We start from the raw sequence: 17,973 nt of genomic DNA, 5'->3' as shown, positions 1-17,973 counted from the left end.
GGGATCCTCTGACAAATCTAATTGTCGATGGCCTATAGCTTAACCTCTTAGACACCAAAATGCCACCCATGGTACATGAATCTCAGAGAGAGAACAAACACAATTCCAATTAGTCTGTAGAAGGCAGAGTTGGCTTTTTCCCAGGTTAGACAAGGCACAGTTGGCCTAATTTTTTTTAGGTTTATGCCATTATTTTCACATTTACTCAATCTGTTGAATCCTCAGTTCTGTCTGGACAGGTCTGGGTGTAAGACAGGTTTATATATTAATGTGCTCATTGTAATATGTTGTTATATGTACTATTGTACATATAGTATGCACTACATGGCTAAAAGTTTGTGGAGACCTAACCATCACACCCATACGCAGGCCTTCCTGCAACTGTGGCCACAAAGTTGGAAGCACACGAATGTATACAATGTCTTTGTGTACTGTAGATTTAAGATTTCCCTTCACCAGAACTAAGGGACCCCAACATGTTCCAGCATGGTAATATCCCTAAGCACAAAGTGAGTTCCATAAAGACATGATTTTCCAAAGGTTGATGTAGAAGAATGATTGGCCTGCACAGCAAGTGAACAGTCTGTTCATAAAGTTGATGTGTTAGAAGCAGGAAAAAAGGGCTTAACCTTTCATTTATCAGACACCCTTATCCAGAGTGACTTGCATTTATATAACTGAGCAGTTGAGGGCCTGGCAGTAACAGCTTAGCAGTGATTTGAACTCACACTCCATGAGTTGATTGTTGGTGCTCCAATCAGTAGTCCAACAGCTTAACTAATGAGCTACCCTGTACTGAGCTACTGGATATGGATAAGGATCCGAGTGACTTTGACGAGGGTCAAACTGTGACAGCTAGATGACTGCATCAGAGCAGAAGGTACCATAGATTTGGTCCAAGGTGTTGCGGAGTGAGCATTTGTGGGATGTGCTGAACAAACAAGTCTGATCCATGGAGGCTCCACCTCACAACTTACGGGACTTAAAGAAGCTGCTGCTAACATCTTGGCTCCAGATACAACAGCACACCTTCAGAGGTCTTGTGAAATTCATGCCTTGATGGGTCAGAGCTGTTTCAACAGCACAAGGGGGACCTACACAAGATGGTTTTAGTGTTATGGCTGATTTGGTTTAGTATAATAAATGTAGCATATATAGATATAACTAACACAGTGAATTGTATAGGGGATGCTAAACATAAACAAATAAAAAAACCATGTAATTGTTGATAAGGTGACATTTTCTGTGAGATGTTTATTTAGCATTTTTGGAAGGAGTCTCCAGTGCCAGAATATTGTAACAGTCAGAGATAAAGCTGTAACTTTACATTTTCAGATATAGTAATATCTTCAAGACGAAGAGCTTTGCACTTTGTTTTTTTTCTGTAACATTTCATACTGCATTTTTTTGTATTTCTTGATTTCAAGACAGAGGGAGAAAAGAGCCTTCTAAGAGAAAGACTGCTTATAGGCATTATAATGTAAGTGATAATAGGAACTGATAATGTGATAATGGGGAAGCCATGGCCTAATGGTAAGCGAAGCAGCTTTGGGACCAAAAGGTCGCCAGTTTGATTTGCTGGACCAGCAGGAATGGCTGGAGTGCCCTTGAGCAAGACGCCTAACCCTCAACTGCTCCCCAGTTGGATACTCTGGGTATGTTGTACATCGCTCTGGATAAGAACGTCTGCTTAATGCCTGCAATGTAATGTAACTAATTTAATATGTGGTGGTCCAGAACATTAACTATAAAGGATAAAAAGTACAATATATGTCAGTTAATAATGATTGTAATTGTTGCCAAATTTTTGTGGTAAAAGAGAATCAAATTACTTCAGGACATGCTGCTGCCTGAAGCATCTTATTCCTTACATAATGAACTTGAACTGATTCATCCACATTTAATCAGACTGAGAATTTCAACATGCTGTGATGCATATAGGGCTCAAAATAAGCAAGGAACTCCGTGATTATATTTGCTACATTTCCAAAATTAAATCTAAAAACATATTCATTTGTACATTGGCCTACTGGCTGAAATGTTTTCCAGACAGGAACATAATGACATGGGTGCAGTATATTAATAATAAGTTTAGTATGATCTTATTCACCCACACTTCTCTAGTACCCTTTATAAACCAATGCCATGTAGGAGGCTCATTTGCATGACTAAACAAGGCCTGGAGATGCAGTGTTTCAGTACCAGCTAACTGCTGCTTCTTACATGATGCTGACTTTACTCTTGGCAGGGAATTTTGGTGATCAGTTTACTTTCTGTCTTTTCACAAACCAAACTGGTTATGTTTGTTCAGCATATTTCAGTTCTTACTTAAAAAGTGTTTTTTCCTTTAATTTCACTTTGTACATGGCATGGTATGCACCTGGCTGGTAGAATACCTCAAGGTCTAGGGATTTCCATTTTGTTGTATCAGCTTATTGGTTTCATCATGCCTCGCTTCACTTCTCTAGAGGCACTAGAGGAGGGGGTTTCCACATTATGTTCAGTGTACGTCTTTTCTGACTTTTGTTTACTTCTTTTTCTCACACTCTTTAACCTTTTTCCTTTAAAAGAGGGTCTTGCATGTAACACTGAGACTACACAGGTTCTACTCAGGTAACAGTTTCATTACTTAATTAGAAGTAGATGTAAAACAGACAACTTCATGTAAGTGCCAGTAAGCGTTAAGCCATATTATACAGAGGTGCTTGAAAGTTTGTGAACCCTTTAGAATTTTCTATATTTCTGCATAAATATGACCTAAAACATCATCAGAATTTCACACAAGTCCTAAAAGTAGATAAAGAGAACCCAGTTAAACAAGTGAGACACAAATATTACACTTGGTCATTTATTTATTGAGGAAAATGATCCAATATTACATATCTGTGAGTGGCAAAAGTATATGAACCTTTGCTTTCAGTATCTGGTGTGACCCCCTTGTGCAGCAATAACTGCAACTAAACGTTTCCGGTAACTGTTGATCAGTCCTGCACACCGGCTTGGAGGAATTTTAGCCCATTCCTCCATACAGAACAGCTTCAACTCTGGGATGTTGGTGGGTTTCCTCACATGAACCGCTCGCTTCAGGTCCTTCCACAACATTTCAATTAGATTAAGGTCAGGACTTTGACTTGGCCATTCCAAAACATTAATTTTATTCTTCTTTAACCATTCTTTGGTAGAACGACTTGTGTGCTTAGGGTCGTTGTCTTGCTGCATGACCCACCTTCTCTTGAGATTCAGTTCATGGACAGATGTCCTCACATTTTCCTTTAGAATTTGCTGGTATAATTCAGAATTCATTGCTCCATCAATGATGGCAAGCCATCCTGGCCCAGATGCAGAAAAACAGGCCCAAACCATGATACTACCACCACCATATTTCACAGATGGGATAGTTTCTTATGCTGGAATGCAGTCTTTTCCTTTCTCCAAACATAATGCTTCTCATTTAAACCAAAATGTTCTGGTTTGGTCTCATCTGTCCACAAAACATTTTTCCAATAGCCTTCTGGCTTGTCCACGTGATCTTTAGCAACCTGCAGACAAGCAGCAATGTTCTTTTTGGAGAGCAGTGGCTTTCTCCTTGCAACCCTGCCATGCACACCATTGTTGTTCAGTGTTCTCCTGATGGTGGACTCATAAACATTAACATTAGGCAGTGTGAGAGAGGCCTTCAGTTGCTTAGAAGTTACCCTGGGGTCCTTTGTGACCTCGCCGACTATTACATGCCTTGCTCTTGGAGTGATCTTTGTTGGTCGACCACTCCTGGGGAGGGTAACAATGGTCTTGAATTTCCTCCATTTGTATACAATCTGTCTGACTGTCGATTGTTGGAGTCCAAACTCTTTAGAGATGGTTTTGTAACCTTTTCCAGCCTGATTAGCATCAACAACGCTTTTTCTGAGGTCCTCAGAAATCTCCTTTGTTCGTGCCATGATACACTTCCACAAACATGCATTGTGAAGATCAGACTTTGATAGATCCCTGTTCTTTAAAAAAAACAGGGTGCCCACTCACACCTGATTGTCATCCCATTGATTGAAAACACCTGACTCTATTTTCACCTTCAAATTAACTGCTAATCCTAGAGGTTCACATACTTTTGCCACTCACAGATATGTAATATTGGATCATTTTCTTCAATAAATAAATGACTAAGTATAATATTTTTGTCTCATTTGTTTAACTGGGTTCTCTTTATCTACTTTTAGGACTTGTGTGAAAATCTGATGATGTTTTAGGTCATATTTATGCAGAAATATAGAAAATTCTAAAGGGTTCACAAACTTTCAAGCACCACTGTAGGTGACCTTTCATCAGCAAGACCATGCTGATTTTGCAAATGCATGTAAAAATACATCTCTTGCAGAGTGAAAAACTCTTCTGCTGTTTTCAGAAATGACCTCATCTTGAAGCCTGAACTGTATTCAATACAGTTTTTCTATGGAATTGGGCAAATTTATTTTGAAGTTATTCATTAACCCTTTGATGCAAAACATATGCACACCCCTTCTAATGCACAACATGGGTCAAATATGACCCGCATTCATTTTCCAGGTTATTTCATGCTGACTGAGTTTTTCTTTGCTCTATCTTTTGAAATCAATTTATTTTATGATTGAATATTCCAAGTATTCTTTAAATATCTTGTTTTTAATTACCACAAATCATTAATTTAATTTTTTCTTTCCTACTTTATGACCAAAAATACTTTTTATATTACTACACATGGGTCATCCAAGTGTGATTTAAAATTAAACGTCTTAATACTATAATAATAATTTGTTTCAAGTAATTACTTTAGCAGTGAATGGGGCCAGTTATTTATTTATTAACTATGTAGTTAGCTAAGCCAACTACAATAAAATTAGCTAACTAAAGTAGAATATGTCAACAGCTCGGTAGCTAATAGTAATTACTTGTAACTTTCTGACAAGTAATCTACTCAATCTCAAGGGAACCTAAACATAATCAATTTTTTTCTAAGGTAATGTTAGAACAATTGAAAAACATTACTTACATGTATTAGATGGGCAAAGGGCGCTGTGCTGAGCTGTGAAATGTCTGACACAAGCACAATTCACAGTTCCCACCAAACGCTGGAGTAAATGCATGCGGGTCGTTTCTGACCCATGTGTGTAAACTTGATGTAGAATTACAAAAGCTGTGCTTGTTCATAACTTAAGAAAGGAAAAATAAAAATGATGATTTGTGCTAAACAAAAACAAGATATTTACTGCATATTTGGAAAAGTAAATGACAAAATGAATTTATTTCAAAAGTATATCATAGAAACCCTCAGCCATACATGAAATAACCTGGAAAATGAATGCAGGTCGTTTTTGACCCATGTTGTGCATTAGAAGGGTAGTGATACAAAAAGGGTTTTTATCCAAAAAGTAAGAAAGGAAAAAATAAAATAAGGATGTATGATGATCAAAAACAAGTTAATTGAGGAATACCTTGAATACTGAATGATGGAATTAATTTATTGCAAAGATATAGAAGATAAAAACTCAGCCGGGTCACTTTTGACACATGTTTTGCATCAAAGGGTTAAAAACACTAAAACCTGACCATGTCATTTGTTCAAAGAAAATGACAGCTTTTTAAAACATAGATCATGCTTACCATATTCCATACTATCACTTGTAAACCAAGACCACAGGACCAATTCTTTAATAATAGGATATGAATTCTGAGTGTAGAGATTTGTATCAGCGCTGCACATGTATGCTAGCAGATCTCCAGCACCCTGACCAAAGAAGGAAGTGTAATATCAAGAACTCTCATTTCTCAGTTGCTGCTCATGATATAATCAAAACCCCTCTTAATTCAGTGGCAGCTCAATAAGAGACAAAAGTTTTCAAATGAATCTATAACAAATGATTTTTCATCCATGACCATTTGAATTTACACGAGATAAAAGGGTGAAGATCAAACCGGACAATATTCTAACTGATAAATACCTTGAGTATCAAATTGTAATTTTAAGCATTGTCTTTAAATTTTAAAACTTGTCACAATGAATCAGGAACCCTTTAAACATCCAGAACCTTTTGGAACTTCCATCCATCACCACTCATCCTGTGCAGGGTCGCAGGCAAGCTGGAGCCTATTCCAGCTGACTATGGGTGAGAGGCGGGGTACACCCTGGACAAGTTGCCAGATCATCGCAGGGCTGACACATAGAGACAAACAACCATTCACATTCATACCTACAGTCAATTTAGAGCCACCAATTAGCCTAACCTGCATATCTTTGGACTGCGGGGGAAATTGGAGCACCCGGAAGAAACCCGTGCAGACACGGAGAGAACATTTAAACTCCACACAAAAAGCCCCACATCAGTTACTGGGCTCAAACCCACAACCTTCTTGCTGTGAGGCGACAGTGCTAACCACTCCACCGCCATATTGGAACGTTCAAACTTACATTCCCTCACTTTTCCATGCCCCTTTTCCACATTTTGTAGTGTTACAACCTGGATATGAAATTGGCTTATTTGGGACCATATGTCTGTCCATCCATCCATCCATCCATCCATTATCTGTAGTCGCTTATCCTGTTCTACAGGGTCGCAGGCAAGCTGGAGCCTATCCCAGCTGACTATGGGCGAGAGGTGGGGTACACCCTGGACAAGTTGCCAGGTCATCACAGGGCTGACACATAGAGACAAACAAGCATTCACACTCACATTCACACCTACAGTCAATTTAGGGTCACCAGTTAGCCTAACCTGCATGTCTTTGGACTGTGGGGAAAACTGGAGCACCCAGAGGAAACCCACGCAGACACGGGGAGAACATGCAAAGTCCACACAGAAAGGCCCTCGCCGGCCGCTGGGTTCAAACCCAGGACCTTCTTGCTGTAAGGCGACAGTGCTAACACTACACCACTGTGCCGCCCCATATGTCATGTCATAATCTACAAAACAACAAAATAGCCATATTCACACATTGGTGTGAATGATTGTTCATCTCTGTGTTAGCCCTGCAATAGATTGGTGACCTGCACAGGGTGTACCCTGCCTCTCACCCAAAGTCCACTGGAATTGGCCCCAGCTTCCAACGCAACCATCACAGATAAGCGATATAGATAATGGATGGATGGATGGATGGATGGAAAAACCTTTATGATTGCATAAACTTTCACCCTTGTTTGAGCAAAACTCTTAAACTTGTTCTAGTGCAAGCAGTTGCCATCAGAACTCATATAATTAGTTGGAGTTCAACTAATTAAAGTGCATTTAACATGCCATGTTGATTTTAATGTGAGCAAATCTGTTCTTAGAGCCCCAGAGTTTGTTAGAAAGCATGCATAAACTGCATCATGAAGACCAAGAAGCTATCCAAGCTATACAATACCAGTTACAGCTATTCAAGTTCTGTACAAAGTTTTGTATCAGTGTGGGCAAAGTTTTAGGCTACAGCCACACGACAACGGCAACGAGATTTTTTTTTTAAATATCGTGTCCACATGGGCAATGGATCATTAAAATTTCAGGTACATATGGCAACGCAACGCTTGCTGAAAACGATGCAATACACATGCCACACCTCTACGTGCGCTGTAAGATGGTCCCATCGGAGACACCAGAACAATAGAAGAAGTAGACGCATGCGCATAAACCCCTTCTTCTGTAGCATCAGCCACATAACGTTTTGATTATTAATCAGTAGCGTAAAATAGTATCTATTGTCTAAGACACTTATTTATATTTCATATTAAAACGTCTATGTAAATTAATACATAGAAAGCCTGGCCAGGCGCTGAACGTTCTTCTGCCTTCACTTTAAGAGAAATTCAGGGCGAGCATGAGCCTAGGTTCTTCCCTGTCACTGTCACACGCACACACCTTCTCACTCCCTATCCTATGGATATAGTCCCTTTAAATCACGTGCTCGTTTTTTGAATGGAGACGCGGAAAGAGGAATGAACTGGGGTAGATAGAGAGAGAGAGGAATGAACGGGGTAGATGGAAGCCGGTACGCCAACATTCTGAGATCCTCCAGAATTCTTTAATGGTCCGGAATAAATTGAATGCTACACGTTGATGGATTACTTTGTTCTTCTATGCCCTTTTTGAGGAATGTATTGTCGGACTTAAACCAACATCTGAAGAGGTGAGATCGCTCCTTTTTTTTTCCTATTTTTGCTGGCGGGATTGTCATGTGGTTGTGACGTCATCATAAACAAATCCGTTCTACTCATCCAGACGACTTCGCAACGGCGCCGTTGCCAGATTTTTTCACTCTGGAACCCGTTCTCAAAAGATTTCGTTTTGGGGCACCCAAAACGCCAGTGCCGTGTGGACGCCAGGCCGAAACGATAAACAATTTTATCAGATTCACCTGAATCCATTGCCGTGTGGACAGGGCCTTAGTCAAGGTTTGGTTATAAGAAACTGTTACAAACTTTGAACATCCAGTAGTCAAGTCAAAGTCCTTCCCACACCATTCATGGCGCACTTGGCGGCACCAATCTCCGTTTTGTAGCCCTCAGCCTCTATTACATAGCTAGGGTTACAGTGGGGGGCTAGTCCTCTGGTAACTGCAAGAGTTTGACTCCCCACTCACATCTGTATTGCAGCGTGCCTTACCAGATGCACCATTTTTATAATGGTCTTTGGTATGACCCGACTGTGAGTAGAACTCGCAATCTCCCGATCAAGAGGCAAACACGCTAACCACTAGGCCACTCGTCGGTGGTCCAGTAGACATCCAGTAGACCTCCAGTAGAGTACCATTAAACTCATTATTATCTCATCTGGCTGACAGTCAATGAGCTTATGCCATCATGTATTGTCTGTCCATCATCCATTGTCTGTCATCTGTCCGGCGTCATCCACATTTCATGAAAATCGCTTCTTCTCTCAGTTCTTCACCATTTTTTATTCTTTTTCGAAGGAAGGTAGGTCTGCCTAGGGTGCATATAGCTTTTACCCAGATTTGCATAATTGCAATTATTAATTAAATTATGGACTAATTAAGCCTTAATGAGCAGTTCAACAAAAATCACTTCTTCTCTGTCAATTCCTCACCGTTTTGGATTCTTTCTGGTAAATAAGTCAGTATTCCTAGGGTGTATATAGCTTCTATATATAGCTTGTATATAGTGTATATACAGTGCTCAGCGTAAATGAGTGCACCCCCTTTGAAAAGTAACATTTTAAACAATATCTCAGTGAACACAAACAATTTCCAAAATGTTGACAAGACAAAGTTTAATATAACATCTGTTTAACTTATAATGTGAAAGTAAGGTTAATAATATAACTTAGATTACACATTTTTTCAGTTTTACTCAAATTAGGGTGGTGCAAAAATGAGTACACCCCACAACAAAAACTACTACATCTAGTACTTTGTATGGCCTCCATGATTTTTAATGACCGCACCAAGTCTTCTAGGCATGGAATGAACAAGTTGGTGACATTTTGCAACATCAATCTTTTTCCATTCTTCAACAATGACCTCTTTTAGTGACTGGATGCTGGATGGAGAGTGATGCTCAACTTGTCTCTTCAGAATTCCCCATAGGTGTTCGATTGGGTTCAGATCAGGAGACATACTTGGCCAGTGAATCACTTTCACCCTGTTCTTCTTCAGAAATCCAACAGTGGCCTTAGATGTGTGTTTAGTCATGTTGGAAATGTGCACGACAACCAAGGGCATGGAGTGATGGTAGCATCTTCTCTTTCAATATAGAGCAATACGCCTGTGAATTCATGATGCCATCAATGAAATGCAGCTCCCCGACACCAGCAGCACTCATGCAGCCCCACATAAGGACACTGCCACCACCGTGTTTCACTGTAGGCACCATGCATTTTTCTTTGTATTCCTCACCTTTGCGACGCCAAACAGTTTTGAAGCCATCAGTTCCAAAAACATTTATCTTGGTTTCATCACTCCAGAGTCCCCGTAGTCTTCATCTTTGTCAGCATGGGCCCTGGCAAACTCCAGGCAGGCTTTTTTGTGCCTGGGCTTTAGGAGAGGCTTCTTTCGTGGACAGCATCCATGCATGCCATTCCTCTGCAGTGTATGCTGTATTGTGTCACGGGAAGTAGTCACCCCAGTTTGGCTTTCTACTTCTTTAGATAACTGCAGTGAACTTGCATACCGATTTTCTTCAGCCCTTCTCATCAGAAGACGCTCCTGTCGAGGTGTTAACTTCTGTGGATGACCTGGACGTCTCTGTGAGATGGTTGCAGTTCCATCTTTCTTAAATTTTTGTACCACTTTTGCTACAGTATTCTGACTGATAAGTAAAGCTTTGCTGATCTTCTTGTAGCCTTCACCTTTGTGGTGTAAAGAAATGATTTTCTTTGGGGAATTCTGAAGAGACAAGTTGAGCATCACTCTCCATCCAGCATCCAGTCATTAAAAGAGGTCATTGTTGAAGAATGGAAAAAGATTGATATTGCAAAATGTCGCCAACTTGTTCATTCCATGCCTAGAAGACTTGGTGCTGTCATTAAAAATCATGGAGGCCATACAAAGTACTAGATATAGTAGTTTTTGTTGTGGGGTGTACTCATTTTTGCACCACCCTAATTTGAGTAAAACTGAAAAAATGTGTAATCTAAGTTATATTATTAACCTTACTTTCACATTATAAATTAAACAGATGTTATATTAAACTTTGTCTTGTCAACATTTTGGAAATTGTTTGTGTTCATTGAGATATTGTTTAAAATGTTACTTTTCAAAGAGGGTGTACTCATTTATGCTGAGCACTGTAGCTTGCAACATTTATTGCATAAGGTGGCCCACTTTAGATCGTTCCTTCTGGACTACACAGGGCCGAAGTGAGCTACACTGTCAGTGACGGTTTCGTTATTCTTAAAACATGGAATGAATATTACACAACCACCAAAAGGCAGGACCAAGACATCAATCAAAGAAGCAACAAAAGGGCTACGTTTGGCAGAAACCCAACACTGCTCATCTCCATGAGAACCCCATCCCCAAGTGAAGCATGGTGGTGATAGCATTATGTCAAGCGTTACCCTTGGTATGCACAGCAATGTAACAAAAGACCTTTCCTATTAGTTTCACTATAGTTTTTGAGTCATCTGACAATCATGTTTTTGCTACACTTTTTCAGAAATAAATTCAAACCACTTATTATAATAAAGGTTTTCAATTTATTTAGTCATAGACCTTACAACACTTGCTTTAGCAAGTAATAACCAATTGATAAACCCAAGTAAGACAACAGTAGACACTTTCACAAAATAAATAGCAAATTAAATAAATTAGTACAATTAATAAAATTAAGATTTTAACAATGTTAATAAATTATGTCAGTGTCCATAAAATATAAAATCTGAGGCACTGTATTCCAATAAATAAATCTACACCTTCAAGCACCTCCTTGGTAACATTCTAAAGGAATTAATTTTTGGCTAAGAACGCCGCTGCTTTTTGGAGCCTCTAGCTTGCCGTCGTCGCCGGTGGTTCTCTGCTGACAGGTTCCCCAGATTTGTTGCCTGATTGTAGATGGTCCTCAGCTCAATTATTGCTTTGCTCTGGATCGTTGGGTCACTTTCCTAAGATGAGATAGATTAATTGTAAGTTCCTGATTAGTGGTGAAATTAAAGGTGGTTTGTGAAAACAACTTTAAGTCGAATGCATGTATTAAAGAGTGATTAGTAAGGCAGTCATTATATGTACATGCACTTTGTCGTTTCATTTCAATTAAGAGCCTAGTTATTGGTGTTTTACTATTTCTTTTTCCTCACAGTGCATGAAGTCTCATTAAAGACCCCTGCTGTTTAGGCAGTGAAGCCACTATTATTTCATAGAAAGCCCCACTTCCTTCCCCTAGAATAAACAGGCATGTCCTATTTACACGTATATGGCTTTTCAAGAATATTTGAGTTGAGAATCACTGAATACATCTATGACAGGGCTTACCTTAAGCTCCACCAGCTCAGTGACATACTTCTTGATGGTAGCATGTTTGCCAGAGAAGTAGTGTTCTTTCAGCTTGTTCACTTGTTCTTTTACTTCATGCAAGTCATGCTTCACCTTTTCATCCTGAGTCTCATTCTCCATCCGGGTGAAAATTTTGTTGTATGCATCAAGAATAATAGTCATCAGGAGCTTCTGTTCACCCTCCTGTGCACAAAAGAGAAAGAGTGGGGTTTATTATAGGCTTCATGAGATCCAAGGACATTGCTGGAGTAAGAGTAGAATATGTAGGCATCAAATAAATTGTTATAACATGCAAAATAAAATGATGCCGTCTACGTCGATATACTAGAGGGAAGTCAGAAAAGAAGTTGTGTATTTTGTGCGGTTTACCTCAAACGTTTTATCCTTCAGCTTGTCTAGAAAGAGGGAACGTCCATTATACAATTTTTCTGGGTTGTAATTCTGAAAGAGATACAAACATGTAGAGGTGTGTATGAGAAGTGTGCCAACTTTCAATGACTTATGACAACTGCTGTCAGTTATATGATACTTTAATGCACTTCTGTCTTGCAACTTTGGAAATATTTTTGGTTTTAGGTTACAAGTTCACCACTGTCACATCATAAACAAGTGGTGGGTATTAGTGACAAATCTTGAAACTAGCCCACCTATCAGCACAACCCACACAGTCATCATAAACTATGCTCTTCATTTGGTTTCACTGTCTACTTCCTGGACTCTTTTAAGTTATGCTGTTTTTCTGCTTCGATTATTCTTATTTGCCAAACTTTGCTAGAAAACACAAGTGAACCCACTGCTGTTAAGCAAAACATTTAAACTTGAGCTGCAAGTAAACTTATTGATAATAAGCAGCCTTGATATATATTAGTTTGCTGATCCTTTATCATAACTTCTATTATATACTATGAATAGGACTTACTTTTTGTACATAGTGATTCTGCAGATGTTCAATAGACTTCTTGATGTTTTCCGGGAGGTTGGCCTCAGAGTACGCCATCATTCCAAATAAGACAAAACATATTCTCCAGGACAGGGTCATCGTTGGTTTCTTATACAAGTTTCAGCCTGTCACCAAATTTCCACAGATATTCCCACGTGCTGGACACAACACTGTCTTTTCGTGTGACCTGTTGGCTCTCTTTGACTGAAGTCACCACCGTGTTCACTTCTCCTCTGTCAAAGTCTGAATGCTCCTATCAGTCTGAATGAGATGATATTTATAGTTTTCAGCGTAGTGCGAGTGTGTGCGAGCAGGCAGCATAGATGGGCTAAGGTGTGAAATTTGTGGTTTTCTAACACTCTGAGTTTCCTATAAATCACAATGCATAATTCTATGCATATGGTTCAACATACACCACCCAAGGTGGAATCTTTGGGATAGCTCAGGGCGGAGCTGTTGGTGCTTTTTGTGGTCAGGGGCTCTTTTTCAGTGATGAGCAACTACAAAGGTCTGGGGGACAAGCTTATTTGAAAGTACTATATGAGGCCATAAATGTGCTTGATCACAAGGGATGGAAAGAATCAGAGGTTTTGGTAATGCACTCTAGGAGGCTGTTTCCTATCATTTTTGGATATTTGAGTGGAACTAAAATAGAGGTGTAAACTAAAGTAGAGGTGATACTAACACTCATTCAAATGTGTTCTCATTGTTATTTACCACGACTTATGAAATCATCACTTGCTGTTGACATCAGACACATAAACCAGTCACACAAAGTTGCCCCATGGGTTTACCATGAAATGGGTGACTAGGACCTCAAAGAGTATAATGGAGGAATTTTCCGATATGGGAAAATACTACCAGTTAATACCCATGGTCTCATTTTCAGCATGCGGTTCATATGCCCATGATGTCTGAATTTACCCTAGCTTTTGCTTTCTGAGTATTTGGATTATATTTGATGATATAATACAATGTCAATATAATATTAATATGGTGATCACATTCATGCACATTTACTGCACACAAAATTCATTACCCAAAGACAGCAACCAGAAAGACAAGGACATTCGATCAGCTTATTTTTGCCACACCCTTAAAGAAATATGAGCATTTGACTTAATTTGTTTTGTTTTGTTATTTGTAACAAAACAGCTTCATTGCCTTTGCAGCTTCATTGGTTACCAGTAGAGAAACACATTCACTTCAAGATTCTACTTCTGGCCTTCAGAGGGTTGCATGGTCTTGTACCTGGTTATAGCAGTGATGCTCTACAGCTCTGTGTCCCAATAAGAACACTGAGATCTTCAAATGCTGTTCTTTTAAAGCCGGTGGATTACCATCTCAAGACATATGGCTCGTGTTCTTTTGCTGTAACTGCGCCTCACCTCTGGAACACGGTACCCATAGATGTTAGATCTTGTGACTCCCTCTCTCTTTTCAAGTCAAAACTTGAGATTCATCTATTTAGAACTTCATATTAGTATCTCTTATTGCCCATTCATATTTATTTACACGGTGGTGTAGTGGTTAGCACCGTCGCCTCACAGCAAGAAGGTCCAGGTTCGAGCCCCGTGGCCGGCGAGGGCCTTTCTGTGCGGAGTTTGCATGTTCTCCCCGTGTCCGCGTGGGTTTCCTCCGGGTGCTCCGGTTTCCCCCACAGTCCAAAGACATGCAGGTTAGGTTAACTGGTGACTCTAAATTGACCGTAGGTGTGAATAAGAGTGTGAATGGTTGTCTGTGTCTATGTGTCAGCCCTGTGATGACCTGGTGACTTGTCCAGGGTGTACCCCGCCTTTCGCCCGTAGTCAGCTGGGATAGGCTCCAGCTTGCCTGCGACCCTGTAGAACAGGATAAAGCGGCTACAGATAATGAGATGAGAGAGATGAGGATGAATATGATGTAAATTATATGCTATGGCTTGCACAGCCACCTTTTCAGGACCAAGTTAAACAACAACACCGTCATTAAAACACTAGTTGTTGGAATATATTTTGGAAGCATAGCACTCATCTCTGCAGTATTGAAGCACTGAAGCTCTTCGAGGAAATTGTGGTGGCCCAACACCTTGAGAACACAATTTTTTTTTTAATTTCTCACCTCTCTGTACATTTCTTACTCTCTAACTACATACATTTCCTGTCAGCTTCACTCTAGTTACTGAATAATGTGATTTAGGATAAACAAGGAAATAAAAACCTGGGACTTTAAGTCAAGTCAAGTCAACTTTATTGTCAAATATGCTATACATGCTCGACATACAGCACAGATGAAATTTCAGTCCTCTCTGACCCACAGTGCAAACAGGCAATGCAATAAATAAAAATAGAATAACTGAAATAAACAATATAAGCAGTATAAACACTCTAGATAAGAAATAGACATAGACTAAACACTCAGAGGTATATATACATACACACGCGCACACACACACACATATAAATTGGAGCAAAAGGACATAAAATAACAGTCAAGGGCACTTGAGGTATAGCAGGTAAACATGAAATAAGCAGTATAAACAATAAACTAATAGCTGTTAAGGTGAGGTATTGCGGAATAGTGCAAATGAGCGAGGTAAAGTGAAATGTGCAGTCCCTGAGTTCCTGAGTTCAGTGTGCGAATGAATGTTGAGAGTACGTGTGTGTGTGTGTGTGTGTGTGTGTGTGTGTGTGTGTGTGTGTGTGTGTGTGTTTAAGGGGTTAAGTTTAAAGTTTTGAGTGTGACATTTGAGAAAGCTGATCTGACAAATTGGGCAAATATCATGTTATAATATGTGGTCATAATTAGCAAGATGTAAGAGTTTAACAGCATAACAGTACTATTGATATGTAAACAAACTTGCAACCTCGTAAAACTCCCATCTATGTAGCAAATGTTTCGCATTACAGTGTTTCTGAATAATTGCTAGTTTAACATGACTATATGATAAACTGTCAGTTGCTTTAAATTTTGCTTGAAGTAAAGATGTCTTTCGGTTGTGGTAAGGTGAGGATTCTTGAGCTCTGAGGTTTTAATGCTTCATTAATTGTGCAGCATAATCAGAAAGCAGAGCAAATGGTGTGAAACCAAAAACAACCATTATCAACATAACGAGATCTTCTTTTTCCATTCTCATCTCATTATCTCTAGCCGCTTTATCCTTCTACAGGGTCGCAGGCAAGCTGGAGCCTATCCCAGCTGACTACGGGCGAAAGGCGGGGTACACCCTGGACAAGTCGCCAGGTCATCACAGGGCTGACACATAGACACAGACAACCATTCACACCTACGGTCAATTTAGAGTCACCAGTTAACCTAACCTGCATGTCTTTGGACTGTGGGGGAAACCGGAGCACCCGGAGGAAACCCACGCGGACACGGGGAGAACATGCAAACTCCGCACAGAAAGGCCCTTCGCCGGCCACGGGGCTCAAACCCGGACCTTCTTGCTGTGAGGCGACAGCGCTAACCACTACACCACCGTGCCGCCCTTTTTCCATTCTGCATAAACATAATGTTGTTTATGCAACATGATGGCATATACTGGACTACTCTTTTGGCTTTTCATTTTAGTTCTGCCATTATGTTATGTACTTTCACTGTTGAATTCACGTTAGTGAATCTGATGTAAATCATATGCTATGGCATGCACAGCCGCCTTTTTGGGAACAAGCTAGACAACACCACCATCATTAAAACACTAATTGTTGGAATATATTTTGGAAGCATAACACTCATCCCTCCAGTATTGAAGCACTGAAGCTCTTCTAGTAACTTACAGTGGCCCAACACCTTGATAACACACTTTGTGATGTTATTGTTGTTGTTTGATTTAATTTCTCACCTTTCTGTACATTTCTCACTCTCTAACTATGTAAATTTCCTATTAGTTTTACTGTAGTTACTGAATGTGATTTAGGATAAACAAGGAAATAATAACCTGGGACTTTAAGGAGTTAAGGTTTTGAGTGTAACATTTGAGAAAGCTGATCTGAAAAACTGGGGAACTATTATGTAATAATATGTGGTCATAATTAGCAAGATGTGAGAGTTTAACAGCACAACAGTACTACTGATACGTAAACAACCTCGCAACCTCATAAAACTCCCATCTGTGTAGCAAACATTTAGCATTACAATGTTTTTGAGCAGAGAGCCAGTTAATTAACATGACTTTATGTTAAACTATCAGTCACTTTTAATTTTGCTTGAAGTAACGATGTCTATTGGTTATGGTAAGCTGAGGATTCTTGAGTTCTGAGGTTTTAATGCTTCATTAATTGTGCAGCATAATCAGAAAGCAGAGAGAACGGTGTGAAACCAAAACGACCATTATCAACGCAATGAGATCATCTTTTTCCATTCTGCATAAACATAATGTTGTTTATTCAACATGACGGTATATACTGGACTACTCTTTTGGCTTTTCATTTTAGTTCTGCCATTATGTTATGTACTTTCACTGTTGAATTTGATTTAGTGAATCTAAAATGTAATGCTTTGTATTTGTAATTGGAAAAGGCTTGACCCCCAGCAGATATTCACACATTGTCATATCTCTCCAGGATTGTGTAGAAGTGAGTTCGGGTTATGAGCTAGCCTGGAAAATGGTGGCATCCCGAGAAATGATTCTGAAACTACACCTCGAACTGAACAGCCAACAATTTTCTGCTTCGTCTTCAATCTACATGGTTGGTTTTCCGGAGCTGTGGCTGCCAATGAAACTCATGTGTGTAATGAAGGAATCTCTCTATCACTTCAACTCCCATGACGCTAAACACGGACCACGCAAAAACTGATAGAAGCTCCCTTCATTATTTGGAGTTTATTAGTCATGGGTTTTAACAAATCTGGAGTCTCCTAATTGAATGACGGTCTAGTTAGATATCAATTAGACATTGCCGTATATATGGTTATATATTAACAAATATAGCCATAGTTATGATATGACATGGTGAGTAAATGGATTACCTATTGCTCAGTAAGTCACACAGAATGTAGAGAAATATGACATAAATCATGTGTGAATTGAGTCGACATTCATTGTGAAACTATTGAGTCTACTTACTACAAAAAACAGAACTCGTCAGTCTCATACTTCTGTG

The 17,973-nt window shown here is 39.5% G+C and overlaps 2 protein-coding genes across 2 annotated transcripts in view; one reads left to right on the top strand and one right to left on the bottom strand.

Moving 5' to 3' along the window:
• Positions 1–17,973, top strand: part of rap1b (RAP1B, member of RAS oncogene family) — a 441,802-nt gene that overhangs the window by 129,436 nt on the left and 294,393 nt on the right. The window lies entirely within an intron of this gene.
• On the bottom strand, positions 11,227–13,122 carry ifng1 (interferon gamma 1). Its single transcript, XM_060903661.1, has 4 exons — positions 12,869–13,122; positions 12,319–12,390; positions 11,929–12,132; positions 11,227–11,561 (listed from the first exon to the last, which is right to left on the bottom strand). Exons 1-4 carry the CDS (start codon positions 12,986–12,988, stop codon positions 11,418–11,420), a joined length of 540 nt encoding a protein of 179 aa, XP_060759644.1. The 5' UTR covers positions 12,989–13,122; the 3' UTR covers positions 11,227–11,417.

This window comes from Neoarius graeffei, chromosome 21 (assembly GCF_027579695.1).
Source record: "Neoarius graeffei isolate fNeoGra1 chromosome 21, fNeoGra1.pri, whole genome shotgun sequence".
Classification (NCBI taxonomy): Eukaryota; Metazoa; Chordata; class Actinopteri; order Siluriformes; family Ariidae; genus Neoarius; species Neoarius graeffei.
The sequence above is the reverse complement of the archived record's forward strand: the minus strand, read 5'-3'. Positions and strand labels throughout refer to the sequence as shown.